Source organism: Strongylocentrotus purpuratus, unplaced genomic scaffold (assembly GCF_000002235.5).
Source record: "Strongylocentrotus purpuratus isolate Spur 01 unplaced genomic scaffold, Spur_5.0 spur5_scaffold_8, whole genome shotgun sequence".
In the NCBI taxonomy this organism is placed as follows: domain Eukaryota; kingdom Metazoa; phylum Echinodermata; class Echinoidea; order Camarodonta; family Strongylocentrotidae; genus Strongylocentrotus; species Strongylocentrotus purpuratus.
Genome location: NW_022145614.1, coordinates 3,206,902 through 3,217,173, shown reverse-complemented (window position 1 = coordinate 3,217,173; position 10,272 = coordinate 3,206,902). Strand labels below are relative to the sequence as shown.

Below are 10,272 nucleotides of genomic sequence, written 5' to 3'. Positions count from 1 at the left end.
CGATATTTTTTTAATTGGGGGGGGGGGGGGGTGCTGGCAGAGTGAGCGCTGTTAAAAAAATCAACGCACCCCCCTTCCTTGAGCAACAAAAAAAGGAAATTTCTGGTCACAATTTGTTTGTTTTATTTTTGTTGTTGCCAGGAGTGGCGTCTTTTTCTTCTTTTTTTTTGGTCGGGGGGGGGGGTTAAGGCCCGCTCGACACCCCCCTGGATCCGCGGGTGGGAAAGACAGCAATAGTATACACATGTATACAGGCGCCTTCACAGGAAGGTGTTTTTGGGGGTTGAACCCCCCCCCCCTCAATTTTTGATATGTGTGTGTTCTGGAGGAGTACCCCCCCCCCCTCAATTAAAAAAGAAAGAAAAAAAGAAAGAATTGGGTGCTAAAGGGTGACCAAAAAAATAACCTTACCCCCCCCCCTACCTACTGAACGAAATATCAGTCGGCATAATTTTCCAAATTCCAGAACAAAAAAAAGAAAAGAATGTTCTCTTACCCCCACCCCGCACCCCCCCCCCCCCCCGGCTTATTCAGCGGTTGGCTGAGTCGTTGCGAAATTTTCGGCGCGATTTTCACATTTTAGAACCTCCCCTCGAAAAAAAATCCTGCGCACGCTACTGGTCGTGGTCGAGTGGATATGTCAGTGGACTGTAGATCCATTCACATTACCCTCTCTATAAACCCTAGGCCGGCCTACGAAATAATTTTGAACTTGAAACCCCCTTCCATTTTCTATGTCTGTTACACTTGCCCCACCATATGCACCGGTGCAATATCAAGAGCGGTCATTTTAATCGAGGAGCTCCTCCCTGAATTGATTATCATCCAGAATGTTGATATGTACTCAGAGCAAACATTCAATATCGAGTGATTGAGTCTCTGAGAGAGAGAGAGAGAGAGAGAGAGAGAGAGAGAGAGAGAGAGAGAGGTGAGTAGGGGGGGGGGGTGAGAGGGGGGGGGGTGAGGGTAAGGGATTGGGTGGAGGACTGTGGAGAGGTATATAAAGAGATGGGAGGAGGGTATAACGTACATTCTGAAAAGGAACTGAAAATGAAAAATATATACAGTGAGATGGAGAGAGAGAGAGAAAAAAAAGAGAAAGACAGACAGAGAGAGAGAGAGAGAGAGAATGCGGGATTACGGAAGTAAAAATTATTTGCATTTACCGCGCTGATGTTTGGTACTACCAATATAATATGAAACGGATCTTATTTCAGATAACCACCATCTACAGCAAATTGTTCATTGCATGTAAACACACATGAGTCGGCATGTGCATCGAAAATGGCGTCAAGAATGAGAAATTGGTTATTTTCTGAAATGACGATCATATTAGCGATTTTAATTCTCTCATGTGAAGTGACAAATGCGGTAACCAGTCCAAGAGCAGGCACAATGTACACCACTGATTCCGAAACCACACAAGATCTTGTTGTCACAACAATATATGGCAGCCAAACGGACACAACAACCGATATTGTTTCTGCAAACGAACCTTCAATTTCTCAGACCTTGTCAAGAATAGGAACAAGTCCATTGGTCTCTCAAGATATGGAGACAACGGAAGAAACAACTAAAGAAACTGGCAACTTCACCGATAACAACCCAACAGCTGCATCTACGACAGCTCAGACTTCTTCAACTGACTTTGTGACCAACGATGTGAAAATCACAACGGAATTCATTAACGTTACATTGAACAGAAGTGATGTTACCACAACTACGGATGCCGTCACAGACGCTACCACAGGTATTGGGATTATAAACAGTACAGACTTTATAACCGAGATTGTAAACGTAACAGAGATCGTTACATATTTCGAGACAGTTACAGATGACGTAAATAATACTGACACTACCACAGATATCGCGACAGATATAAGCACGATCGATGCTAGTACGCAATTTATTACTGACATCGGAACTATATATGCAACTGAAATTGTGACAGAAGTTGTAACAGAAATCGTGACAGAATTTGTAACAGATACCGACATCATCAACGCTACAGAAGTTGCAACAGATGGTGGAACGATAAACGTCACCGATCTTGTTACAGATTTTATCACTGAAATTCAAACAATTAATGTCACTGAATTTGTCACCGAAATTACGACAGAATTCAGCACTATCGATGCTACAGAGAATGTAACTGATATCGTAACGATAAACGTCACTGATACTGTCACAGATTTTATCACTGAAATTCAAACAATTGATGTCACTGAATTTGTCAGCGAAGTTACGACAGAATTCAGCACTATCGATGCTACAGAGAATGTAACTGATATCGTCACGATAAACGTCACTGATGTTGTCACGGAAATAGTGACAGTTAATGCCACCGAAGTCATCACATCTAGCTTTCCAAACGAAACTGACTATGCTACTGAGTTGACTACATTGGTAGATCCTGATGCCACCGAAGTCATCACATCTAGCTTTCCAAACGAAACTGACTATGCTACTGAGTTGACTACATTGGTAGATCCTGTATCGACGGACGCATCTATGACGACTCTTGATGAGACTACACATCATAGCCCTCTCATTACCGGGATCACCTTGGTAACTGATGCCATTATGACTTCATTGACCACTCTATTCGCAACGGATCATCCAACCGTTGAAACGACTGAAGCGATGTCAACAGAGGACACTACTTCATCAGAATCCACGCCAGCGAAAGGAACAACGTTGTTTCCAACGACCACCACTACCGATCCAACGACAACCCAATTGTTTTCGACAGTGATCACCACTGCATCAGCGTCCTCGCCAGCAAAAGAAACAACGCCTATGTCAACGACTCCTTCAACAACCACCAAGATTGAATCCACATCGGTGATTCGGATGACGACTGAAAGACGGAACGTCGATGATGATCTGAAGGATCTTGAAGAGGTATGCCTATATTGTTTTACCTTAAGCTGCGGATTTTACTATCTCACCTCATTTAATAATAATAATTTATAGAGCGCAGAAACTATCCAACATTAAGTATATATTCTACTGCGCTACAAGAGCTCCTGATATGCTTAGATTTACAGTTAATTGAAAAGATGTGTTTTCAATTTTGATTTAAAGATAATCACAGATGGTGATTACCTGACTTTAAATGGCAAGTTATTCCAGAGTTTTGGGGCTGCACAAGCAAATGCTCGATCACCTAGCGTTACTTTTGTTTTGATAGATGGGATCTGCAGCAGCAAAGTATTTCGGGAACTGCACAAGTTGCGATTGTGTTGATTAAGTTTGAAATTCAACAGTTTTTTTTATATAAGTGGGAGCTTGACCAAGAAGTGCTTTATATACAATCAGCAAGATTTTGAATGTTATTCTCTGGCGTACTGGTAACCAATTTCGATATCTTACAGGAATACATTGCTACCAGAGTACTGGAGATACAACCATATCCAAAAACTGATACATCATAATATGACATTAAAACAACACTTTATGAACTCCAACTTGTCTAGTAGTCTCCAGGGTACTAATACAAAAAGATGGTAACATAAAATTGTACAAATGCATAAGATTAACAAGCAATCAGGAGCTCTTTTTGGAGAGCAAGCAAAGGACATGTGCAAATGCCTGTGCGCTCATCCATTTTCTTTCTATTTTTTACTGGATTTAGTTCAGTGTCTGAAAATATACAATGCTTTGACATTTTTAGGTAATTGTGAATGAAATATCGCGTTCTTACCCATTGATGGTTGGTTAAAAACTAGCCTTTTTTCTACAAGCGGGCACAAATGTTCGGAACCGGAAGATAGCATGGTTTAGTTTGGTTTGTTTGTTTGTGTTACCTGACTGATAGGAAATCATTTGTATGCTCGTAAGTAAGCAACCAGGGGACCGACGGCTTGAAATACTCTCCAAGGAACTTGGTAATGAGGATTAATGTCTTACCAAAGGGCACTAGCGCATCAAATTGGTTTCGAACCCGGGACTTCCCGGTTACGAGACCACTGCTCTACCGCCGAGTCATTGCGTCTCCTTTATAGCTTATCATAGCTGTCTCAACCAATGCTGCATAGCGTATTAATTAAACAATTTGAAAAGATAATATCTATTTTTTAAACTCTATATTCCATAACATTATTTGATTGCTTGATTTCATGGGATATGTTAGTGAATAAGGCGGCTATTTTGTTCATAACCAAAGGGACGGGGATTCTGCAATCGAGAAAGTTTTGCGAGTAAACGGAAAAAGGGTGAGTTACAGACCCCAACCCTGCAATTATTATAGGATTTTGTATTTTTCAGCATAAAAAAACCTATTCATTATAGCAACCTTCTTAATTGGTGTATCCTAATTTCTGTGTTCACTGAGCGACTTAACTGAGAATTTTTTTTTGCAATTTGTAATGTGGCCCTTTTCATACAGCACTTTTAACATTGTTTAATTGATCAATCTTGAATGTCGATGTCCGACTTCATATCCACACATTTGCTCTGCTCTCTTAATGTATTAGACTGCGTAAAATCATCAGTTCGACAATCTTTGACAGTTTTCTACATTTCGGGGGGGGGGGGGGGCGGAGACAATCTCTTGAACATTTTTCAGGGAGAGGGTTCTTAAGCATGCATTTCTAGGATTAACCCTATTTGAACGTCTAGCTCCTGTAAACACACAGTGGAATCCGTGCCTTTGTTATACCGACGCGAAGGTTTATAGATCTTCTATACTGAATTGGGAAGTTTGCATTCTACAACTCTTATAATATTACTAATAAATATAATAAATACATCCTGTTCATCCAGGGTAGCGTCAGCAGTACTGATACTGTTTTCTCTGAGGGTTCTGCAATCATAATGCTGATTATTTGCTACTTGTCATGTTTGTTATGTAGGTGTAGGCCTAGTCCTGCGTACACGGTTGCCGAAAAATTGACTACTTTTTGTTTACCTCTTGATTGTAAGAGTGTGGTTTATTCTTGATTGATAACGTTTATATCTTCTCAGAACTTTATTTAGCCATCTCTATGACTCTTTTAATTCGATCTATAAAGTTCCGAGAAGATGTAAACTTTATGAATCAAGAACAAATTAAAAACGAGGTAGCATGCGACCAGGCGGTAATTATTTCTGGAAATAACCAAACATGGGCTGTGTGTAGGCCCCTCGATCCCTGCAAAGAAGAAAATGCCCATTCTGAGATGGGAAATTGTCTGCTCTTCTCGGGCTTGATATACCCATAATACATGTAACATGCATAGTTGTATACCATTGCCTTATGGTTCAGGTTCTCTTTAGAATATAAGGCTAAGAGAGCAAACCCTAACAGAAAACCATGCCATCGTGACAGCATTGAGGGCGATTGACGATACAGATCTGCCGACATCCTTCGACAAGTCACTGCAGCCTGCAGGGTCTAGTGGTTCACACCCGTCCTGGCTTGTCCTCGCCGGTTTGAAACTGTCACCAGTTTCCCGAGAGAGTGCCGTTAGTACCTTGCATTTGCGTTTCACCTTTATGGAGTAACTGTTTTTATAACAAGACTTTCTGGCTAATGGCAACATTATTTTTGTCCTCGTCTTAAAACAGTGCTTTGAGGCAAAATTATATTGTATGGCATTGTGTTAAAAGAATAGCAAACTCACAATGTCACGTGAATTGTTATTTACGGGGGAAATTGTTTTTGACCATAAACTGTTATTGACTAAACACAAATGCAAACGAATGTCTTCTCATTTATTAAAAAAGGGGCACGTTACTTTTTCTTGAGAGAGAGAGAGAAAGTTATTAAAAATCATGAAGACCGAACAAGAATCATTTCAATTCAGGAAGGCCATTACTTTCCATTACGGTAGGGGTACTTGATCATTTGGAAGGGGCACATTATCTAGTTTTGGGGGACTTGAGGGGTTGTCCCCGCCCCCCCCCCCTCTTCTCCCATCCTCGCTTCTATCACATCATGCATGGCTACTATAAACAAAAACTCTCGCATACCAAACGGGAAGCAATTATGATTTGACTTTGGTCCCATTAAAAGGTCTTTAAGTGTAATTCATTATTTGCATTTATATGCCGCAGTATATTGTATAAAATGGATATTATCCTCGGATTTACAGTCATTATTTGCAAATACTTTCAAGGATCGGATGTATTGCAATTGGCATCAAGGAAACTTACATGTACATATTCTGAAATGGCGCCCATATTTGTGATCATGATACTCTCTTATTACGTGGTGAATACCCAAACTACTACAGAAGCAGGAGCAACAACTATTGGTACGTCCGATTTAAAAACCACCCAAAACCTGGATGCAACAGTGCATGGCACCTCAGTTGGAATGACCACTGATTCATTGGGAGCACCGGCAACCTCATCCACTGAGGTTATTATCGTCATTACGAAAATTATATCACCTGCATCGGCAACTGTTTCTCCAGACATAACAACAAGCGATATACCGGTAAGAACTGATAAGTTATCTACGAATGTACCTCATCAACCAAGTACGTCTCCTCCGTATATCAACACAGCGTTGCCGCCGTCGCCGCCACCACCATCATCATCACCATTGCCATCAACGTCGTCACCGCTGCCGACGTCACCACCTACACCATCATCATCACCATTGCCATCAACGTCACCGCTGCCAACGTCATTACCTACACCATCATCATCACCATTGCCATCAACATCGTCACCGCTGCCGACGTCACCACCTACACCATCATCATCACCATTTCCATCAACGTCGTCACCGCTGCCGACACCTACACCATCATCATTACCATTGCCATCAACGTCGTCACCGCTGCCGACGTCACCACCTACACCATCATCATCACCATTGCCATCAACGTCGTCACCGCTGCCAACGTCACCACCTACACCATCATCATCACCATTGCCATCAACGTCGTCACCGCAGCCGACGTCAGCATCTACACCATCATCATCGCCATTGCCATCAACGTCGTTACCGCTGCCGGCGTCACCACCTACACCATCATCATCACCATTGCCGTCAACGTCGTCACCGCTGCCGACGTCACCACCTACACCATCATCATCACCATTGCCATCAACGTCGTTACCGCTGCCGACGTCATCGTCGGCAACAGGCTCTCAGGAGGACACAACTACCTACCGCGATACTGTTACTGTGACCAAACCTTCAACTTCTGTGTCCATGCCCATGTCAACGACCGCCACACTCGATTCAACGACGCATTCAACAACCATTACGACTGAAACCACATCAGAAATTCGTATGACGACTGAAAAACGGAACGTCGATGATGATCTGAAAGAGCTCAAAGGGGTATGCCTTCATTTACAAAAATTAATGATAGCATACTAATTAACTAATTAGTTAAATTATCATTATTTTGAAAGAATCAACGAGGGAGTATTTTCTATGAGAAAGTTATTCCCGGAATGTAATAATAATTATGATAATACTAATAATACTGGAGTAATTATTTGTGCATTTGCTTAGGCAAGTGAAAAGTTTGCCCCCCCCCGAAAAATTCTCCAAAAAAAAACAACGGATTTTAATTTTTTTTATTGCGAGGTAATTGTCTTCTTGTTTGGAGGGGGGGGGGGTAATCCTCATAGACTATATGCACATCATAAATACGTTCAGCTAGGCTAAGATTCTTCCGTGCACAACATAAAATAAATTAAGTTTTAAAAATGAAGCGAATAGATAACAAGGTTCAGGTATGTGCTACATTATTTACATAGCGAAACTAGGTCGATACAAGCTGATTATGGCTGATAGGAATTCAACCATAATCAATCTGAAATATACTTAAACATACAGAAATGTAGATAAAAAAATGCAGAATAAATAAGTAAATACATTCATTATATAGAGTGCACTGAATAATGCACTTGTCCAAAAGTGTTCTGTAAAAGTAAATTTGGCCCAAATGATGCTTGTTCCGTTGCTCGATTCACTAGCTTTTAAATAACCCCAAGTTCACTAAATACAGCCGCTCTTGTGCTATAATGGGAGAGAGGAAGAGAAGGAAAGAAGTAGAGAGATTTTGGTATGAATGAAGGGAGGGAAGCGGATAGAAAAATGGACAGAGGTTCATTGTCTTTCAATTGCAATCACGAAAGTGTACTTATTGAAAACAACCCGTTTATCGTCTCACGAAACTCACTCTGACTACCAATATCCGCAAAATGTTCGTGAAATAAGGAACCCACCAGGGCTACTAAACAAAACAGATTTTTCTCCCTTTCAATCTTATCTGCACAGATTCTCGTCGTTTCTTTTTTCGATGAATTGTAGGAGAAGGTAGCACGCTGTAAATAGATCCATTCACACTATCCTAACACACACTCGACGTTTTGGTCATAGTGTATTAAAAGAACCTACAAATAATATGTAACACGTTAATAACATGGATATAGAAAAGAAAGAAAACAAATTCCTGGACCCACAATGGTTTGTTAAAAAATTAATGAAACGATGACTGATATGAAATCTACGGATTTGAGGTTAAGACCCCTTATCAAATGCCTTACTTGTTAATGATGGTCGATAAGTACTCTTACCTGATTAATACTGGGCAAAGGTTCATGATTTTATGTATTTAATTTGCGTCATAATTATTATTGACAGTGCATGACCATAATTATGTGTGACCATAATTATGACCATAATTATGTGTATGTAAGGGGTGGGGGAGGTAAACTAAGAATGAACTGAACAAAGGCACTGCTGCCCAGAAATGTTTGAATAATATTTTCTTATCTTTTCACATGCGGTGATTGCGACATTCTTGATAATCTCTCAGACTAATTAGATTGATCAATAAGGTTATGAGCTCGTACAAATCTTGTCTTTCAAGAGGTAATATTATTCTCACGATCACTTCATCAAAAAAAGGTAAAACATATTGTGCTAGTTCAGAATCATATCCAGACTTTGACCGTAACTCTGGCGTGGAGATACCCTACTAAAACGTTCCAAAAATCAACTAAATATTCATCAATTGTTCAAATAATGGTCATGATTTAAAAGACGTTATGTTTTTACCTGTTTTGTGTCAATTTTCCTAAAAACGAAGACATTATAATACACTTTCTCACAGGTTTCACGGCAAACCGTAGTCCAGAATCTGAAAACCTCCAATGACAATTATCTCCAGACAACAAAAACCTCTGAAGAAAAAGTATGTCCCCTTATAATTTGATCTTGGTATTTTTCAGGGTAGGCAGGTAAATCAGGGCGGGGTTGGTTGTTCCCGGCTTTAGTTAGCCAAGCTGATCAGTTTTAAAACAAAGTCAGAAAGTTAAATTTAGAGATTTGAGGAAATGGTCACAACATTTAATGGTATTCTTTCAATAAATCGAAATGGCATTACCAATGAATAAAAACATCACTAATACTAGATAATAACCAATCATTACAGACCCCAGTTACCGAGGAGAATGTAGAGGAAATCTCGAAGAACCTTGCTGAACTCACCGAAGACTCCGAAGACCTTACATCTGATGGAGTGGAAACCACTGCTGAGATCTTAGGAAACATCACCGCGCTAAACTCATCAGAACCTGAGGTATGCAATGCAATGGGGGGGGGGGGGGTCGTGATTTGCCTTTGGGCTGATATTTCTTAGTTTTTGAATGATTTAATATTTTCTTTTTCTTTAAAAAAAAACGGTAGATTTCAAGATTTTGGGGTCAGTGGCAAAGGGCCTAGACCTAGTTGAGATTATACTTGAAAGTCCTTTTTTTCATCAGCTTTTTGCTTGCTAAACAGTACTTATATCTTTATCTGCGGACGGTTTTCAACAAACCTTTCAACGCCCATTCATTAAATGAGAGAACACAGACTGTTATATTTTCATCATCGTATTGAATTATTTTCTAAGTGGTTTGTATTGAACCTGGAACATAATCATACACTAAATACATTTTTTTTGTATTGGATTGGATTGGACTGTATGGAGGAGTGTCTGCCTGAAATGTAGTTTGGACTTTTTTGCACTTAACAGTTTTTAACTTCGGTGTAATGTAAATTGATATCTGCCTATTTCTCCTCCTCCTCCTCCTCCTCCTCCTCCTCCTCTACATCCCTCTCCACCCCCTTCCCTTCACTCTCCTCATCTTACTCCGGCTTTAACCATACTCCTCCTCCGCTACCTCCTTCCTCCTCCTCCACTCCTCCTCCCCTCCCCATCGCTCCTACTCCTCCATTTCTTCCCACCCCCTTCCTCCATCTCCTTTCAACATCTTCTTCATTGTTTTGTTTGATTTCGCTGTCCTTACTGCTTCTTGCCCTTAATAGACTAT

The 10,272-nt window shown here is 40.5% G+C and overlaps 1 protein-coding gene across 1 annotated transcript; it reads left to right on the top strand.

Annotated features, from left to right (window-relative positions):
- Positions 1-1,240: 1,240 nt before the first annotated feature.
- Positions 1,241-9,992, top strand: LOC115920234 (mucin-17-like). The gene is made up of 3 exons (XM_030975571.1): positions 1,241-2,904; positions 9,390-9,536; positions 9,975-9,992. The coding sequence occupies exons 1-3, from the start codon at positions 1,285-1,287 to the stop codon at positions 9,990-9,992; spliced, it is 1,785 nt and encodes a 594-aa protein (XP_030831431.1). The 5' UTR covers positions 1,241-1,284.
- The last annotated feature ends 280 nt before the right edge of the window (positions 9,993-10,272 follow it).